Below are 21,476 nucleotides of genomic sequence, written 5' to 3' on the forward strand. Positions count from 1 at the left end.
TTCTTATCATGCATCTCTCTTGCTTTTCATGGTTTCAATGGTTGTGGTTTCAATAAATGTGGCTGCATAAAATGCAGCTTATGGCAGCAATCAACAGGGACACATTACATGTTTTTTATTCTGAATTTGGCAAAAACAGGTTTCAAAGCGATTTCAAAAAGATGTTACCATTTGATCTTTCTAAAACCTAGTTTTCCATTGTAGAGGAGAGCTATAAATTAGTAGAAAAGTATACTTTGTTTACAATGAGAAAAAAATGTTGCATTGCGCAAAGACTGCAATCAGTTGAGTTTTATATTGCTTGGTAACCACGGACACCATTCGAATGTGCGCAACTAAATGAAAGTTACGCAACATCTGTCTGGCCAATTTTTTTTTTTTTTATCTGTGTTATACAACATGACGGTGACACCCCATAATTTATCACCAGGTTTCGTTACAAAATAACATATTCGAGGGATTAGTTCACCCAAAAATGAAAATTCATTATTTATTTACCCTCATGTTATTACACACAAGTCCTTTTTACCACCTTCAAATGTAAGAAGAGATGTTACAGTAATGGCAGTCACCATTCACTCTCACAGCATCATTTTTTCATATAATGGATGTGGAGGCTGTCAGCCCCTAACATTCTGCTTAATATCTCCTTTCAAGTTTCACAGAACAATTAATCCCAGAGCAGCTCGAGGGTAAATGATGACAGAGTTTTCATTTTTGGGTGATCAATCCCTTTAACATGTAATAACTTATCATGAATGTGATACACATCACACACACTCAGTACAGCGTGATTGTCAACGGTATTTGGCGCGCCGCGCGAGGGAGGATCTAGTAGTGTTGTATGGCTTTGCTGTTGCTACGGCAACAGACATAGCGCTCTGAGAACGCTGATACGTTCCAAAACAAAGTTGATAACCTGCCGAGAAATATGTTTGAATGCGTTTAATTCGTTGGAAAAACTTTAACATTAGCACATTAACTGCTTTTAATAAATTAATTCCTGAAAAGTGATTAGTATCATAATGCGAAAGGCGCAGTCTGGAGGCTCGCGTGGAGGAGTGTCGAGCGCCGTCGATGATGTAGTGGTGCTGCAGCTCCGCGCGCTCTGGAGAAGATATGAGCATCACTGCATGCAGATTGACAGCTGTCCCAGTGCAGTGCTCAAACAGGACATCCTTCACCAAATCGACAAACAGGAACATCTCAAAAAGGTATTTTACAGAGTGAAATTGTTGATAAACTGGGCTGGAAACTGGTAGGCCTATTCACTTCCTAAAACGGTTCATTTTGAACCATTAGCTTGCTTTAAGGAGATTGTCAATTCAGTAACATTACTGAAAGGCAGTCTTATTAAAATGAAAATGCTGTCATCATTTAGGCTACTTTAATTTGTCATGACGTTTTTTTCTTTCTACTGCGAAACACAACACAAAAGATTGTTTTGAGGAATGTTAAGTAGGCCTAATATAACATAAAACAGGCACCAAGTATGTAAGGCAAGAAACATTGGAGGAATTTTGGACATTCATTATTTGTAAATAAAGAATTTGGCATTACGAAATAGGCCTATTTACAAAATTGTCCATACTTTTGTCTTCATGCTTATAGCAACAAATAATTCATATTTAATGTTATCTTTAAATGTTTAAAGAAAACAAATGACATAACATCTTTTCAATATTGTTATAAAAGGAGCATTCTTTTACAATTTCCATAAACTTAGAGAGTAAAATGTTAGTTGGATAAATTTTTCTGTAATATCTTTAAAGGATTAGTTCCCTTTCAAATAAAAATTAGCCCAAGCTTTACTCACCCTCAAGCCATCCTAGGTGTATATGACTTTCTTCTTTCTGATGAACACAATTGGAGAAATATTAATAAATATCCTGACGCATCTGAGCTTTATAATGGCAGTGAACTGGGTTCATGAGTATGAGCTGAAGAAAGTGCTTCCATTCACATCCATCCATCATAAACGCACTCCACATTGCTTCAGAGGGTTAATAAAGGCCTTCTAAAGCAAAGCGATGCGTTTGTGTAAAAAAAAAAAAAAAAAAAAAAATCCATATTTAACAAGTTATGAAGTAAAATATCTAGCATCCGCCAGAGCGCCTTCCATATTCAACGTACGAAGAAAGTGTAAAACTCTTGCAGTTCAAAAAGCTTACACGACATCCTACGCCTTCCCTATTCAACTTACGGAAAAAGTATAACTGACGCGACGCCAGTTTACACTTTCTTCGTAACTTGAATATGGAAGGCGGTCTGGCAGAAGCTAGATATTTTACTTCATAACTTGTTAAATAATGCATCGCTTCACTTCAGAAGGCATTTATTAATCCCCCAGAGCCATGTGGAGTACACGTTTATGATGGATAGATGGGGATGGATGCACTTTCTTCAGCTCATACTCGTGACCCCTGTTCACTGCCATTATAAAGCTCGGATGCGTCAGGATATTTGTTAAGATTTCTCTGATTGTGTTCATCAGAAAGAAGAAAGTCATATACACCTAGGATGGCTTGAGGGTGAGTAAAGCTTGGGCTAATTTTCATTTGAAAGTGAACTAATCCTTTAAGTGAATTTCTCTTTATTTGAAAAGTAAAATGTGTCGGCACTGGTAGATTCTAAGTCTTCTGAAGCCATATGATGACATGTATAATGAACAAATTAAAATTTAAGCCTTTCACTTTTAAATAAAATGATTGATCAGTTCAACTAATATCAAACCTCACTGGTTCTGAGATGTCGAGACATTTGGTCATGTGACTGCTCTTTGTGCATTACAGTATAAAGAATTAGATTGTTTTGTATTACAGTATTTCAGGTTAGATTAAATTCAGGTGTCTATATAATTTCACAATGCAAAAAAGGCTGAAGAGCCCATAAAGGGACATGGTGAAGGAAAAAAAAAAAAATGAGATGAAAGAAAAACTGTAGGTCAATGCTTTTGTGTTATCTCGCAAATGTTTTGCGTTCCCCTGAGAAACTTCGCATTCGCTCACAAAATGTTTGCATTTCCTTGCAAAACTTTTGCGTTCCCCCAAGTTTTTGTTCGCTCATAAAGAACACAAAAGTTTTCCGAACTAATGCAAAGTTTCTTGGGGGAACACAAAATTGTACAAGCGAATGCAAAGGCATTTCAATTTTTTTCGTCCTATATCATTTATTTTTTTTATTACCATGTCTCTTTAGGGGCTCCGTAAAATGCTTCTTCTTCTGTGTGTGAAATATTTCTTTCCTTTTTTTCTGCTGTTTTTGGGGTGAAATGTGACCCGGGCACAGATTTAATGATACTCACCTGTTAATCAATGACTTCCTTTATATTAATGTTTTGTTAAAATGTCTACTGCACACATCTCCTTCTCACTCACTGTTTCTGTCTGTTCCTCTCCCTTCCATGTAGATAACACTGTCATTTCCAGATTGCGGGCCCTCAGACACTATTCTGCCCAGCCTTCAGCCTCTGTTAATGGCTATACGAGACGAGCGTTACACACATGCACAAGAATTCCACATCTGGAGTCTGTCTCTCAAGCAAACAGATATAGTTGAGCTGGTGAGCACAGATCCCACTTTACTATAGATCCTAGTTTTGTGATTGGCAGTTATGGAAAACATTTAGTCTCAAAATGCTTGTTCTAGGCTAGCACACAAAAGAGAGAAAGAGTCCTCCAGGGCAGCCAAGCCTGTGGCAACTCAAACCAAACCTTTCTGTGCGAACAAAAAAATGTTTGTTCAATCACATCACTCACAGTACGATATGTGTCCTTTATTGCAGCAGTAAATGGTAATGAGCCATAACTGTTAACATTTTATCTTAACACCAGATCAGTTTAGCTATGGAAAGAGTTTTGAATTACACAACAATTTCAGGTTCCAGAACTCTGAATGTTTTCTGTCATCTAGGCATTTTGTTGCAAAACATTTTGGCTTTACACGTTAAATGCACCTGCTTTCTCTCTCTCCCTTTCCATCAATCACATGCTTTTTGTCGGTGCATTTCCACATCATTTCACATCATTATCGAAGTGAAAAATGAAATGTTCGCAATGAAACAGAAGTCTCATGGATCACTTTCATGATACTTTTGTGGTGCTATGGCATCCCTTTTTAAGCTTGAAAGTAGGGTTGTCAAAATTACCCACTTCGGTACCAAGTCGGTACTAAACTTTTAAAAATGTGACGATACCAGCATTTCCCCTAGCATTTTGAGCGATGTTGAGCAGATTCTCAAACACCTATGATTGGCCATTGTGTTCACACGCTCAACATATATGTCTGTGATTGGCTACAATGATCAACGCTTCAAAAGCATGTTGTAAATAGTCTATCAGCGGATCCCTAATATATCGCTGATAGACGCCTGCTTACAAACGCTCCTGTATGTATCTGTGTAAGCACTTGGTGATTGATGTCTATTTACAACAGGTTTTTTTTGAAGCGTTGATCATTGTAGCCAATCACAGACATATCTGTTGAGTGCGTGAACATAATGGCCAGTCAGAGGTGTTTAAGAATCCGCTTAACAGCACTCAAAATGCTAGGGGGAGATGCAGATGTTGTCACATTTTTAAAATTTCAGTACCGACTTGGTACCGAAGTCGGTACTTTTGACAACCCTACTTGAAATCTGCAGTCCCCTTTCATTGCAACTGCATGGCAAGGAGAAATCAGTATATTATTTGTATATTATTTAAAATGTCTCCTTTTGTGTTCCACACACACACTCAGGTTTGGAACGACATAAGGGTTAAGAGTAATGACCAAATTGTCATGTTTGTTTGGAATTTTGCTTAATCCAGAAACAACTGACATTGTAAACTGTTGTTTTGCCACAGAGACACATCTGTACTTTTTTGTATTTAGAAAATATGTATTATTATCATCACTGTGGTGGTGCTTTTCTAGTTTGAGAGGCCATTGGCAGCCAACTACTGGCCTGTATTTTCAACAAGAACCGCAATACCTCTGAGGCTGTGGCGGGCTGTCAAATCCATGAAAGCCTAATTAAAATCAGGGGATTTACTCAGCTACTGCCAAAACTTTTGATTATTTTTCCAGCAATATAAGACTTGTAACTTCTGTAGGAACTTGAGAGAAACCTGAGAGATGACAACACATCATAAACTATATTTTTTTTCATTCAAAACTGATATATACAGTATGTAGTCCAATCAACAAACATTTAGTTTGAAGCCAACATGCATTGTCATACAATTTTTCATCCTTGTTTTGGGCCTGAAAATAGCCTAGCATATAATGTAAATCAGGGCTGGACAACTCTGCGTCATTGTCCAACTTGGAACTTAAAGTTTAGATTGTTCATGTGTTCATGTTATGGCTACTGACATACTTTAATTATCCTGTGGTCCACACCCATTTTCATTCCCTTCAAGGGGCAACATGTTCACACTTCAGCTCATATAAATCGGAAAAATCTGTCCAATTAAATAGTGAGATTTACTTCCAGAACAGCTTTGATGCTGTGAAAATCACTGCCATATTTTTCCTGACCTGCAGACAATGAATGTAAGGAAAACAATATGGTGGATAAGCATGCAATTGAAGTTCTGCACTTGAATGCTGTTAGGACAACCCTAACATATAAATTTGGCACATACACAGATTTATATGTGCCGGTCAGACGGTTATAACAATAAGTGCTTGAGAGTTCTATAAGAGGTCCCATTTTTAAGATGTTGATGAGATTCTGGGAGATTTTTTTTCTGCTGCTTTAGATCATCACTAATCTATGGAATGATGTTCAAGGGGAGCTTTATATTATAGGCTAAAATTGATATCTGTATTGAATTACTCTTTTTCTAACAGTTAGAAAGAGATTACACACAGCCACTTTGTCAAGAATCACAGCTTTGATCTCTGTGATACTAAGCTATTTATTTCAGTAAGCCAGTTTGAGTGACTTAGCAGTGCACAAACCAGCCTTTAATCTCTTGGACTGTGGTGGAAATTGCGCTACCATGTGGTCTTTCTGTTGTATAATAATCAGTTGTATATTAAAAGAAGTATGAAAATTATGAAACAAAGTAGCATTGATTAAATGAACCAAATTTGTATATTTTCTGAAGAAAAAGTGAGTGTTGTCTGCCCGTGCAAAACTCACCATCACATTGCTAAATTGTCATGGGTGTTTGTCAGGACATTGTTGTAATGTAAATCCAGTTAACTGTGTTCAACATAATAGTAATTGTAAAATCTGTTATTGTAAATTTACCACATGAAAAATGACGCATTTCACCAACCTAGCTGTTTGTTCTGACAGTGTCTTCTTTTGGAGCAAAGGGGGAGGACAGTTTATCCCTTCAGGTCGCTGGAGCTGCTTGATTGCAAACTGACTGAATGGTCTCTGGAAAGATTGGGCAAGGCTGCAGGCATCAGCTACCTCACCACACTCTGCCTAGACTACACACAGTGAGAGGACATCTGATTGTGTATTGTGTGAATGTCCTCAGATGCACTTTGTCTTTCCAGTTTGTCAATCACAGTGTACATCAGAGATGGGCAACTTCGATCCTGGAGGGCCACTGTCCTACAGAGTTTATCTCCATCCCTAATCAAACACACCTGAAAAATCTAACTTATGGGTGCTTCTTTATCGGAAGGCTGCGACCTGTTCACACAGAACACGTTTTTCCATTCCACTACACTACTTTTCCATTATTTTTCTATGTAAACGTGTAAGACGTGTCTGACCATTTGCAGTGTCTTGCACATGACACGGCATTCCAAAAATGTGGCGCTCAAGTTAAAATCAGTTCAACTTTTAAAAAATGCGTCTCGAGACCTTGCGTTTTTTTCCCATTCCACTGCCCATGTCTCTGTTTTTTCAAAGCAAAAATGCGTTCTGTATGAACCTGCCCTAAGGTTGCCTCGGCTGCCACGTTGTCAAGCTTCATCGAAGGCCATCTCAATTTGAAGGATGCTTTGCACACATTCCAGTTCACAAGACGGCACTGAAGTTGTCCAGTTTCGCTAAAAATATTTTGAAGATGAAGGCATTACGTTTTTTTTCCCCCTTTTGTTGTAAATCAATCACATAATGCTAAACTGTGTGTAATGTAAACCACTGGGAGACCACAGTTGGTTGTAATTACCTGCACTGCACTAATAGAAAGTCAGTTAATATAAAGCTTTTTAATATAAAGTACTTTTCAAATGATAATTTTAATAGTATTTTCTAGGGCTGCCCTCGACTAAAGATTTTTCTGGTCGACTAATAGTCGTTCATTTTAAGCAATTAGTCGACTAATCACACGTTTATTAATAAACCATATAAATCATAACAAAGAGCCTTTAATCCTACATAGCCTAATCAGTGTTCAAGCGCACGCATAAAGCTTCCCACAACACACCAGCAGAAGTAATGTGTTGGGGAAAAAGAGCAAGGAGACTGCTTTAATATTTTAATAATTAAAAAAACTAGTGTTTTCTGTATTTTCGCCTATATGCACGTTCCATACGGATTACATAACCTGAGAATATTTGTTTTCCATTTGAATTGGTTAATTTTAAAATTAGACATTTCGCTTTCTATAGATATGTTTTTCATGTCTGTGAGGCAAGTTTACTTGGAGTTTCGGTTCTTTTTTCTTTTTTTCGGCGCGCTCAAGTTCACAGAGAGAGACGGCAGAAAGTGCACCCTGTTTGCTTTCATTATTTAGTTTACAAAAGCACAACGTGTTTTTTTTGTTATTGTGAGTGCACACAAATAAAAGTAGACTCTTTACAGATTCAAAAGATGTATTACTCTTATCTGTATGACCAAAAATAACAGAGTATTTTAAGTGCAAGTGATCGCACCGGCGCCTTAGCTGTCATGCAGTAAGCACGCTACACTTCAGCTTTTACACTCCACACAAACACTTGAATAGCCCACATTTTTCTACGTTAACGTTAAAGCGAGAGGCCATGTAACCTCAACAGGCCCACCCCTAAACATGCCCATCACTAGAGCATAAGCAGATCATACAAAAACGTACGAATGGGATTTTACAAATTCACACTAATTATTAGCCACCTAAACAATGAGATTGTGTTTGTGTACAGTATATTAGGCGTTTCACCAAGGATGAGCAACTGCAGTTTTGGATGACCACTGTCCTGCAGAGTTTAGCTCAATCCTTAATTAAACACATCTGAAAAATCTAAAATGACAGGCTGGTATGTTTGATTAGGGATTTAACTATGCTCTGCAGGACAGTGGTCCTCCAGGACTGAAGTTGCACTGTCTACATTGCAAGCGTGTGCCAAGATATCTAGAGAAAATTATGTAATTTACAATACAAACAGTGCTATTACACAATGGGTGGTGATTGTAACAATGCTGAACCTTTTAAAAATTGTTTTGCAGTATCTTGATTTAATCTCATACTTTTTTGATTAATCGCCATAATCCTGGGAATGAAACCCATGACCTTGTTATGAGCCTTTCACACAGAACATGTTTTTGCATTCAAATCCGCTACTTGGTTTTCTAGATAAACATGTACTAGATGGATGTGTTTGACCATTATGCTCGTGTCTTGCAACTTTTACAGCTTCTCGCACATGACATGCCATTCTAAGAAGTAAAAACGTGTCTCTGGACCTTGTGTTTTTTCCCCATTCCACCACTCTGTGTCCCACGTTTTTAAACACAAAAACAAGTTCTGTGTAATTGGCACCTTACAATGCTATTATACTGTTTGAGCTCCAGTACTTTGGAAAATGTTTTAGCCTTTTGGTTCAATAGTTTCAGCATGCATTTTTGTCCTATTTAAATATATTTTTAGTCATCTTCAATGTGTTTTTAAAGGTTTAATAATGACCTCTCATCTCTGTCTGTCTGTTTCTCTCTCAGCGTGGGACAGGAAGGGTTGAAAGGTTTGCTGAGTGGTGGTTTGGGGACCAGTCAAATATGTTCCTTGAGTTTATGTTATTGTGGTTTGGGTTCATGGAGCGGAACTCTGCTAGCTTCACTTCTCACCAACAGTTCTGTGAGGTACGGACTGTTATGACCACTGATGCTTATGTTTCCCATTAACCTCTGACTCTCTGCTGTGACTCCTGGGATCCATCAGCTTCTGCTGAAATATTTCATCACGTATTATTTCATAAATGTGAGGTTCAGCTGATGACTGCTTACAGCTGATGACATCCTACTGGGCCAGTGTGGTTTGGGACCAAAGAAAGGCTATTTTGACAGTCCAATAGATCATCCACACACTTTCCTCCACTCTGACAGAGATTCATGCATAGCGAACCCTCCACTGTGTCTGAGATCATCTGCACATACCTACCACGTCTCTCTCCTACCATATCACCTGCACAACCTCTAAAAGTTTAAATAATTTGATGTAGCATTGCATGTAGTCCATATCTTTTTAAAGTTATATTTTTGGCCTTCTGCAATAGGAATGTTAGGAGAGAGACAGGAAATGACTGGAGAAGAGAGAGAAGAATGAGATTGGGAAAGGACCATGAGTGAGAACTCAAACGCTGACACGAAGCACTTGTGGGAATGAGTCTCTGAGACTGAAATGCATTGGTTCAGGGTCTCTTGTAACAGTGGTTCAAAGATTCAACCTGGAACTAGCAGCTGCCATCTCAAGTAATTCCGAAAGACCTCAGGCAAGGGAAATTGGGCTAACCAGGCCCAATTTAACTATCAAAGAACAAACTGGTGTGAATTTCGAACAAAATCAGTTTTCAAAATGGCTTGCCAAAGCAAACTTTCTGGAAAAGTTCATTCCAACTGGTTAACACCTACCACTAACATTGCCGAGGCTCAGCTTTCTTTTACATGGAAATCTTCTCCAGTTCATTTCTTCTGTTCAGCCCATCGAGGTCAGTAAAAAACGAACACACTGGAGAGCTAGTAGAAATTGAAGTTGCAATTATAATTGAAAGAGACACTGACACTTTTTTCATGTTTAATACTGTAAAGCTGCTTGCTTTGAAGCAATCTATTGTATGAAGTGCTATATAAAAACGTGACATTACTTGACTGGAGTCCCGAATTGCACAGCTTGTGCAAACATATCCAACTTCTCCATTAGGTGTTCAATACCAAGGCAGGAAGGACACTGATTATGTCCATGCTGTCCATCACATTAAGGTATGTGGACCATCTGTATCCACATTGAGCTTCAATACTCACCTAAGAGCAGTCCCAGTGAGGAGAAAATGAAAGGGATACAGAATATGTGTGTTTACAAAGTTGATATTTGCAGTCAGCCAGAAATTTGGAAGTCATCTCAAACCCCACGGCCAATCCTGGGTGCACCTTTTGGAGAACAAGCTGCTTGTAAATCAGCATGTTCAGAAGAAGAAACATTCATAAAACAGCGCTTTCTCTGAGAAAAAAACCCGCTTGTAAAACTGCAGGTTCCAGAGGAAAAAACTGCATTGTACAAGGGTTAAACTAAAGCTCTTTTCAGATGAAAACTGCATAGAGTATCATCACTAATAAAGAAGAGATCGAGTTGACATGTTTGAGGGCTTTTATAGCTCAAGAAACATCTTGCATCACAGCGTGATGCGTAAACTCTTTAATTTGCTTCTTTTCAAAACGTGAATGCAGGTATTTCCACTAGTGACTCTGACAGTCTGTAATGAAAGGAAATAAATGTTTTATGGTGTTTCATCATAAATATCTTAAGAAAATAAAAATATTATGATGGGTCTTTCATCATCATTTAATGATAAACAGGGGCCTGGCTTGTTGTCTGTGTGTATTGAGCCAAGACTTCTGACATCTATCTTTAAAAATTAACACACAACAGAATCTATAGTTTAATGTCAAATTGTCTGTGTGAAATTAATTTTTTATTTAATTAATCAGTCAGTCTCATAAGTAGGCTTACTTTGTCAGCCCTAAATGCATTCATTGTTTGATTCTCGTCTTTAGGGAGCTGTACATCAATGGCAATGAGCTGCAATGTGTGGGTGCCATTGAGCTGCTGAGACCTGTGGCTGAAAACAGCCAAAAAATGGCAGAGATCCAAAACAGGACCACATCCATCACAGGTGTGTAAGTGAGCCTATCAACCTTCACCTAATTCAGTCTATCAGTACAGACGCCGACCAACAGCAACAGACATTTCGTCAGGGGTGGAATGTCTGAGAAGTAACGGGCTATATTCTGGTGATTGTCTTCGTTGGTCACCGTCTGTTGGTGCAGTGTGAATTGTCCTTAAAAGGTCAAGATAAGACTTCTCCCTTAAGGTTTTTCTGTTTTCCTAAACCTCAAGAGTTCTATACAGTTCTGTATGAGTGGGATACATACATGCAGTGTGTAATGTTATGCAATGGAATGTGTCAAGAAACTAAATTACGAGAATAATCACCTCATCATTCTTTTTTCTCGACTTACCAGTAGACATTAAAGGGTGTAAAGTAACCTCATTTTGTGCAAAGTGATGTCATTCACATGTGTCCTCCTTTCAGATGAGACAGAGTTGATCTCCCAAATGAGCAATACGTCTTCCAGGCAAAAGAAAGCAAATAAAAAAGGTACTACTAATTTTCTGAACTACTGAGTTGTTTTCTTCCTCTCAGAAGACCATATCAGGAGCCTCATAAAGCTTGAAACATATATATTAGATTAATTAACTATATCCAAACAAACATATTCATATAGCCTTAAAATAAAATAAAATCTAACTAAACTGCATCCACATATTCACAGAGTTATCACTAAGAGCTCCAGTGGGATATTGCTTTCCCTCGTGTTAAACATCACAAAACCTCCATTGAAACCACCTGAACAAATATTCTTGCTTAGGACTACTATTACAGCACCTTGACAACACAACAGGAGAAACAGGAAATATCAGTGTCAAACAGAACTGTACTAGGACACATGCTTGTACATAGTCCTAGGCAGATATACACCGAACTCTTTAAAGCAACTTATTTACAGAGTACTTGAAGATTCGTGGCTCTTTCTGAGGGATTGGGGCCATTTCTTTCCCATTTGTGTCTCATGACACTTGATATAATTATCATGAAAGCAAAAGAGAATAGAAGTTGAGGATCTAATTGTAGCTTTATACACATGAAAGATAATCCAAGAAGATAAGTTAATAAAAAAAAATAAAAAACACCAGCTTTGCATAAATGGATAGACAATAACCAGCAGTCAACCGAAGAAACTACAGAGGATTGTATAAATATATCGGTTGAGCGAGCATGGATACTTAGGATGTTGACTAACTGATCAAATGTGGAACATATTCAGTAACCAAGGGAACAAATGAGAACATACATAGGCTGTGTCCGAAATCGCCCCCTATACCCTTAAATAGGGCACTATGTGAAGGGACAGCCATATGTAGTGGTGTCCAAAACACAAACTATGCAAAAGCGACAGCCCTTCCAGCACACTCAGCGTCTGAATTCACTCACTCCCTTTCATTCACTCCTTCAAATGGACTATATTAGTGGAGTAATGTAGGGAATAGTGAACAAGGGTATAGGGGGCGATTTCGAACACAGCTATAGAAATCATGACAACTAAGGAAACAGGAAATAAACACACTGAGAATACGGGAACAAAGGAATGAAACAAACTTCTCAAAACAGAAATCAAACCAGACTAGCTATGACAATCATTACTGTTACATTTGTATTTGTTAAATGTGTTGTGGAAGTTAGAATATTATTAATTCAAAATTTACATTTACAATTTGGCACAGTCTTCTTTGGTGGGTCCTCCCAATTGACTATATGCATGGTTACTTCCTGGTTTTCGATAAGCCAGATTGGGCTTTTTCGGTACTCACTGTACATCGACACAAAACCATCAATGGTTGAATTTTTAATGTTATATTTATATTTTAATGCAGTTATCACACTTGCCTAATTTGCCAATAAACCAGTTTTATTGATTGCAATAAAGACGAAGCTTTTGGAAATATTTGAATAAGAAACATGGTGTCTGTAATTGGACATGCACATGCAACATTTTTTCAGCACTTCAAATGTTATTTTTAATGTGATGACCAAAAACATTATTTGTTCATCCTTCTGAGACTGTCCCCATTTGTAAAACCGAACGTTTCAAGATGTAGGAAATACAACATTTGATAGAAAACACTTTCATTAAAAAAAGACCACTATAACCTCTAGATGACGGCAGAGGATCATTTATTGGCTCATATTTTTTCCACGCGTTTCACTTTTGAATAAATATTAAACATTATAAAATCAGTAGGTTTAAAAATAAATTTTGTCAAGGTGAAGTATGAAGTACTCACAAAGTCTCATGAAAAACAATAACTTTTCTTGTGAACGAAATTACACAGAAAGTGAGCACTATGCTTTCCCTCTCTTTATAACCACAGATTGAAGCTATCATTCAGTGCAGCGCAAGCTCTTGATTTCGGCACACTTGTGAAAACTCCCATTTTGTTCAAAGAATCTAACTAAAGTGTACAATAAATCCTTGATTTACAGTTTGTTGACGCATTTTTTTTACACAAAAGTGTGAAAACTGATGGTCGAATTGAATGTTGCTTACGTTTGAATAACTAAATTAATGCTAGGCCTGACTATTTAAGTGACTATATTCTGATTATAAACTAAGTATTACATTATTGATGCTGTTAAAGCCAACACAGGACATTTAAGATACCGACTCACCAACAAGTGACATTTCACTGTAAGTTTTCCAGCTGGCTTATATATTGTGGAAGTTCTTAAGAACGTTCCATGCATATGGTCAATTTCTATGGCGATTGCTGCCATTTACATGGATTACATGGGATTTTTTGAAAGATCAGATGCAACCTTTTCAAATTAAACTACTTGTGTAAATGAACAAAAAACACAACAACAAAAGGATGGGACTAGTAGCTCAATTTCTACGATAGCATTTTACCGTTTCCTCAAAAACCTTCCTACTACTCTGTAGGCCAATGAGAGAACTAAGGGACAGACGTCTCTCTGTCACTGTGTGTGTATTTACAGGCCTCTCAGTCAGAATTATTTAATCTAGTTTCCCAGTTTAATTATATTTTCTTGTTTATGCACTGTGTTATCATAAAAATGAATTCCATCTCTTGATGAATGGGAGGTAGTGAGTCATGTCTTTTTGATGGGTGCCAGATTAATCTTAGCTGTGGATGACATGTTGTTGTGGTTAGGAAAGAAGACGAAGAAGAAAAGAGAAAAAGCAAAGAGCGGTCCTAGTGTTGCAAGGGGCCCATGGCTAAAGAAGCTGCACATGTTTGATAACTCCATTGATCACTCAGAAAAGGAGCAACTAACTCGATTCTTGGAGCTCCTTTGCATGTGAGTATACATGACTGTGTACACACAGTATACTGTTCAAAATGTCATCTTTATTTTTTTGGCAACTGGAATTGTCAACATAGATTATGTATTTTTGAATATAAAAGATATGTTTAAAATGCTTTGACAGGCTTAACACTGGTGTAAGCAATGCTAACTTGCGCCAGTTAAAGCTACCGCACTGCAAAATGTGATTTTCTTACTCAGTGTTTTTATCTTGTTTTCCAGTACAAATATCATCATAACATTCTTAACTCGAGATATATTTACTTGTAAAAGGAAAATGACGTAAGATTAGAAGTCTTGTTTTCTAAGAAATGTAATCAAAATTAAAGGGATAGTTCACCCAAATATGAAAATATCTGGGCTTTTTCAAGCTTTATAATGGGAGTGAATGGTACCATTTTTTTTTTTTTTTTTTTTGAAGCCCAAAAAAGCACATCCATCCATCATAAAAGTAATCCATACGGGTCCAGGGGTTTAATAAAGGCCTTCTGAAGTAAAACAAAACAGCGGTCATGAATTAGACGTCTAAAACAAGAATTATTAAAGAGAAATGTTGGAGGTGCTTGAGTTTGTTGCCCAGCCCTATTTGTTTGAACCGTGAGAGGCTTCTACTCTCACCTAAGCTTACGCTACACCTACGTCCTACATCATGTGCCAGAACTCGAGTCTCTCATGAACGTGCGGACGGCCGTTACTGGAAGCTAGTGATTACAGTTTATAAAGTTGTAATTATGGATATTTTTCTTACAAAAACGCATCGCTTTATTTCAGAAGGCCTTTATTAACCCCCTGGAGCTGTATGGATTACTTTTATGATGGATGGATGCATTTTTTTGGGCTTCAAAAAAAATGGTACCATTCAAGCTCATTATGAAGCTTGGAAGAGCCAGGATATTTTTTTAATATAACTCTGATTGTGTTTGACTGAAAGAAGAAAGTCTTATGCACCTAGGATGGCTTGAGGGTGAGTAAATTATGGAATAATTTTCATTTTTTGGGTGAACTATCCCTTTAAGTGAGTTTATGCTATAAATATAAAATAAAAAAATATCTGCCAATGTTTGAGAATGAATTTAAGAATGTTTAGACATTTGTACTGGAAAACAAGAGAAAAATAGAGAGTAAGAGAATCACTTTTTGCAGTGTGAATTAGCCTGTATTTTTTTAGCCAATCACCTGAGCTGTAAATACCTTGCAAATAATCACTCTGGAACCACAGTAAAATGATTACCTATAAACGCTGATTGGCTAAAGGAACCATGAGACAGTTAGAGAAACAGTTAGAGACTCAATTCATTACAAGCACCAGCATGGCAGCATCAGGGTACAATTGAGGACTAAATGGAGGCTCAAACTCTCTGTTAAGTCTGTTTGTCAACAGTTAGCCCCATTCAGAATTTAATGGTCATATGAGACAGACTTTTATAGCTGTATATTCCCAATCTGATGTTTAGCAGGACATTAACGTTGTTAATGTCACGTCTTGATTTGGCTAAGACCTTCTACCCATCCTCTCTATTTTACAGTTAAGGGATTTGATGTGCTCTGCTGATAAGCATATTAGCTAAATCCAATTTTTCCCTTCTTTTTCTGTTCTGCATTCTTCTTCCCTAGAGAGAAAGAGGTACACTGTATATAATGTAATGTTTTCGGACTCTTCATTGCATGTTATTTGCATCAACAAGCATTTATGGTTAACTAAAATTTTATATAATTCTATTTAAACTTGTATGACATGTATTAAAATATATTTGTAATTGTACACATTTGCGATGAAGTTGCAATTTTAGTACATTTAAAATATTTTTTACAATATATTATTATATTATAATATATTAAGTGAATTTTTTAAAAGTATACTTAAGTGTGCTAAAAAACAGTCATGAAAGTGTACTCTCTTTAAGTAAGGATTAGTTCACTTCAGAATTAAAATTTCCTGATAATTTACTCTCACCCATGTCATCCAAGATGTTTATGTCTTTCTTTCTTCAGTCGAAAAGAAATGAAGGTTTTTAAGGAAAACATTACAGGATTTTTCTCCATATAGTGGACTTCAACGGCTACTAATGGGTTGAAGGTCTAAATTGCAGTTTCAGTGCAGCGTCAAAGGGCTCTACATGATCCCAGCTGAGGAATAAGGGTCTTATCTAGCCAAACGATCGGTCATTTTCTCAAAAAATTAAAAATTATATACTTTTTAACCACAAATGCCTGTCTTGCACTGCTCTGCGATGCGCCGCCCATTACGTAACCACATTGGAAAGGTCACTGCAATTTGGACCTTTGACCTGTTGGTAGCCATTGAAGTCCACTAAATGGAGAAAAATCCTGGAATGTTTTCCTCAAACACCATAATTTCTTTTTGACTAAAGAAAGAAAGACAAACTTCTTGGATGACATGGGGGTGAATAAATTATCAGGAAATTTTCATTCTGAAGTGAACTAATCCTTTTTAAGTGGCCTTTAATTTCATTAATATTATATTATCTGCAAGTACAGTGTTTCAAAAATGTACTTTTAAGATTTGAAGAACATTACAAGTGCACGCACACTCAACAAGTTAAGTACACTTCTTTTTCACAGGTGTTCCCTAAGCACGTACTGTAAGATTTAGCTTTGTACCAGCCAGATACAGCTGTCTTTCTCCTCAGCCTGCATACCTTCACATCGTCTTTTATGCACAAAGGTCAGATTCAATACTGGTTGACCTAGTTATTAGAGTGTAAGACATTTAACTTCTGCTTTCAGTTGTTCTCAAGGTGATATTTTGTCCATATGTGATATTTCATCTTCTGTCAGATTGCTGATCTCATAGTCGCACAGATATTGATGCATGTAATAAGTTTAATGATAAGTATTATCATAGTAGCCATTAAAAAATAAAGCATTTCCCTTCTCTCTCTCAACAAGTCCAATAAAACATGAGTGTTTCTAGTGAACTGATCATTTTCACAGGTAGTCTTAAATGAGGCAAATCATGCATTACTGGTAATTAATTTTTTCCCCTGAGGTCAGTGAACAGACTTTTGGCATTGCATCTGAGCAGCAAAACACACTCCATTTCTGTTTTACACAAGCATCTGCAAAATGTATGCAGGTCTTATTTATTTTAACATCCATATGAACAGATTACGGCACTAACAGCTGCGCAGCAGACCAAAATTGCAAGTAAAGTTTTACACATCACATGCAGAACTCAGAAAATACAGTCCAAATAGACTCTAAACTATGTAAAGTGCAAAGCTTTGATGAAGTAACAAAATACACACCTATTGTTTGAAAAAAAATATGCCTGTTGAACTTGATACAAATTCCACATGTTGTGACAGGCACACAAACAACAGATTCAATTCAGTAAATCTGACTGAATCCAGATGATTGAAGTAGTTTTAGCTACACTTTGGTGTTCTGAGTAATTGCCAGTTGGATGTAAACGTGGTTCCCTTTCTCATGTAAATTTTATTATTTATGACCATTAGCATATCATATAGGAAATATTCAATAACCCATTTTTTTCTGTACAGAACTGAGGTTTGGTTGCACAGCAGAAAAGCACAATAGGAGGCTGCTGTTGTAGTTACGCTGCTATTTCGCTTTCTGTAAAACAGGAAGAACCAGAGAAAGGGTGGAAAAATGATCATGATTTTTTTTGGCACAAAACAACATTGGCTAACATAAGTGAACCAGAAACTGATTTCTTTGGCAACTCACTGAATATTCTTAATTAACACTGATTAAAATACCCTCTGTCAGCATTTGCAATTGAAATCGTTTACAGCTGTTACTGTTTCTCAACATGTTTGTATTAATTGTTTTGTTAGATGGTAGACTTAAGTTTGGCCACAGTGAGTAAATACTTTTACCATATGTCTGAACAGTTGATCCTAACCCATCAAACTCATCATATGTGCTGTCTCGTTGTACTGTACGTGTCTATAAATGTCTTTCAGTCTAGTACGGTTCTCCACTCATCTGACTGAACTGGACCTTGGTGAGAATCACATCGGAGAGGATGGTGGGAAAGTGCTTTTAGAGGCCCTAAGAGAGAGACAAGCAGGTGTGAACTTTAATGTGATGGAAATATGATTCTTAAAGGGTTAGTTCACCCACAAATGAAAATAATGTCATTTATTACTCACCCTCATGCCGTTCCACACTCGTAAGACCTTCGTTAATCTTCGGAACACAAATTGAGATATTTTTGTTGAAATCCGATGGCTCCGTGAGGCCTACATAGGGAGCAATGACATTTCCTCTCTCAAGATCCATAAAGGTACTAAAAACATATTTAAATCAGTTCATGTGAGTACAGTGGTTCAGTATTAATATTATAAAGCGACGAGAATATTTCTCATCAAAAATAACAACTTATATAGTGATGGCCGATTTCAAAACACTGCGTCAGGAAGCTTCGGAGCGTAATGAATCAGCGTATCGAATCATGATTTGGATCGCGTGTCAAACCGGCAAACTGCTGAAATCACGTGACTTTGGCGCTCTGAACCGCTGATTCGACACGCTGATTCATTATGCTCCGAAGCTTCCTGAAGCAGTGTTTTGAAATCGGCACCAAAAATATTCTTGTCGCTTTATAATATTAATATTGAACCACTGTACTCACATGAACTGATTTAAATATGTTTTTAGTACCTTTATGGATCTTGAGAGAGGAAATGTCATTGCTCCCTATGTAGGCCTCACGGAGCCATCGGATTTCAACAAAAGGTCTTACGGGTGTGGAACGGCATGAGGGTGAGTAATAAATGACAGAATTTTCATTTTTGGGTGAACTAACCCTTTAAGAGGGCAGAGGTTTTAAGTTTTGTCCACACATGAAATGTAAGGTTATTGATATACCATTCCTAAGTTCAAAATTGTGTCCGACTTAACTCATATAGAAGGAATACTCAAATACACAGCATTTAAAAAATGTGGGGTGACCAAGGGCCAGTGAAAAACATGACCTGAACATATTTTCAAGTTGATTTTCAGCCATAATTAAAGTGGCAATTGTCTAATTATGGACACCAATAGTTTAACTCGTATTAACTTAGTGAATTCTGGAGATGCCATTTTTAAAAAGATAATACTAATTATTTTATCCTTTTTCTCATCACTTCTCAGCTAACAGGGAATGTTCTCAGAATGTCTGGTATTGTTTCCCTAACTTACAGTAACGTTAATAGAATGTTATCTGGTCTTTGAATAATGTTCTCAAAACATTAGCACAAAAACATTGTCTATACATCATTCATGTAACGTTCTTTAGTTGGATGTTTGTCTAACATTTTTAAATGTTACTACTCATTTCAGAATGTTCAGAGAACATTCAAAAGTAACATTCTCATAATGTTTCCAAAATGGAATGTTCCATTAATGTTCACATAAAGAAAAAAGTTTTTAAAACATTTAAAAAACTGGATGTTTTGAACGTTCAGAGAACATTCAGCTTAATGGGAATGTTAGCAGATTGTTTTTAGAACATATTTTTGTTAGCTGCTTTCTTTCTCATGTGCGACATTGCTATTGGCAATTAATGACTTAAATTTAGGTCTGTTCCTCACACAAACTGTGGTTTTTATGGATGCAGAAGACTTATAATAACACGCAGTGTCATTTTTGGATTTACAGATAAAAGTCTGGATATGTGCTGGTAGTGGATGACAGTTTGGTAAAATGAGATTGTAAATCTGTACATTTTTCTATCCACTTGACAGCTAAACTATCTCCAATTAAAGTCCAAGTTTCAACACGCATGTCCACAGAAACATTCAGTGCCATTTTGAAAAGTGCAAAGGAACTTAAATCTGGGAAAAAGAGAAGAAAGACAAAGGTACGGTATAAGATTTTGTGATGCTGAAAAACGTTACTTTCTAATTTAGCATACAGTGACCCTAAAAAGGATTTGGACACTAAAAATGTCTGTATAAATGTGTAAAACAAATTATGCAAAAAAAAAAATTCTGTTATTTTTGGAACAATGTTCTAGTCACAAGGCTTCAAATCATTTTTGGGGACACTGTATTTGCTTAATGTCATAAAAATAAATGAATTCATATAAGTATGAATATCTGTAATAATTGTCTTATTTTATCATTTCTAAAGGGAAAAACAAAGTAGCTCTTCTGTCTGAAGGATATTGAAAGGATGTTACTGGTTTACACAAGAATGTTTTTTGGGACTGTTTCACCATATTTGTCGCCATAGTTTTTTAGAAATCCTCCTCTTCCATGTGGCCTGAATTGTGTTTGACAACAGCCGCGCACCAAATGTGACCGCACAACAGACTCACGGATTATGAAGCACTTATTTGTCAGTGGTGCACCAGCAGAGGTTCTGGATCAAATCTTATTTTTTGTCACTCTATTGGGAGCTTGAAATAGCATAAGGATGTTTGTTCTTAAGTGCTTCTTCCGTTTCCTTCTCCCTTCACATCTTTGCTGACGGAATGTGAGTCCTTGTTTGTGTTTTTTCATAACAGTTTAATACATGAAATGTTTATATTTTACAGAATAATGTGAAAGACAGAGTAGCATTTATTTATGTGTTTCTCTGTGTGTCTGCCATATTATGGAGAGCAGAGCAGACACGTGAATACGTTTTCTGGTAAATTTGGTTTTGTCTCCACCCTATGGCCAAGAATGATACTACACTGTTGTATTAATTTCTATGGATTTAACCTCCACAGGCTAATTGCCTGTTTTACTTTTGCCATTGTTCTGTTACCTCAAAATAAAGTGAATCCAAACATGAAGTTTATAGTAGAATTTATCTTGTCTAGCTTGCTTCCTATAAAGAATGACTAATTGTATGGCTCCAAATGTTGCAATATAATTGTGCAAAATAATAAAATACCATAAACCGTAATAAACATGCAAAACTAATCAATAGAAATCATCTTGTAATAAATCGACTAACATATTTCAGATCTGTTTGTCACCACCAAAACGATCAATTAACAATATATTTTAAGCCAATAGACCTTACTTGGATCACTTGGATTAAAACATGAATAAGGTCCTTCTAACACAAATAAAATTATATTGATTGTTCTTTATGGTATTGCAAATTTGATTTTATTACATTTTGTTTGGTTTACATCTATTATAGTTAACTAATTCAGAAATGTTTTTGTCCTGTTACAGAATTATGCAGAGACTGAACATTTG

The 21,476-nt window shown here is 36.6% G+C and overlaps 1 protein-coding gene across 1 annotated transcript; it reads left to right on the top strand.

Moving 5' to 3' along the window:
* LOC127500180 (uncharacterized) lies at positions 1-21,055 on the top strand. The gene is made up of 10 exons (XM_051871136.1): positions 1-1,214; positions 3,410-3,562; positions 6,290-6,438; positions 8,867-9,007; positions 10,916-11,034; positions 11,455-11,520; positions 14,154-14,301; positions 18,258-18,364; positions 20,025-20,140; positions 20,413-21,055. Exons 1-10 carry the CDS (start codon positions 1,026-1,028, stop codon positions 20,425-20,427), a joined length of 1,203 nt encoding a protein of 400 aa, XP_051727096.1. The 5' UTR covers positions 1-1,025; the 3' UTR covers positions 20,428-21,055.
* Positions 21,056-21,476: the final 421 nt, after the last annotated feature.

This window comes from Ctenopharyngodon idella, chromosome 18 (genome assembly GCF_019924925.1).
Source record: "Ctenopharyngodon idella isolate HZGC_01 chromosome 18, HZGC01, whole genome shotgun sequence".
In the NCBI taxonomy this organism is placed as follows: Eukaryota; Metazoa; Chordata; class Actinopteri; order Cypriniformes; family Xenocyprididae; genus Ctenopharyngodon; species Ctenopharyngodon idella.

Bases quoted from the DNA above. Each gene is read 5' to 3' on its own strand.
- LOC127500180 (XM_051871136.1), top strand. From the start codon at position 1,026: ATGCGAAAGGCGCAGTCTGGAGGCTCGCGTGGAGGAGTGTCGAGCGCC. The intron at 1,215-3,409 runs GTATTTTACAGA...CCTTCCATGTAG, and splicing joins AACAGGAACATCTCAAAAAG to ATAACACTGTCATTTCCAGA. The intron at 18,365-20,024 runs GTGTGAACTTTA...TCCACTTGACAG, and splicing joins CCTAAGAGAGAGACAAGCAG to CTAAACTATCTCCAATTAAA.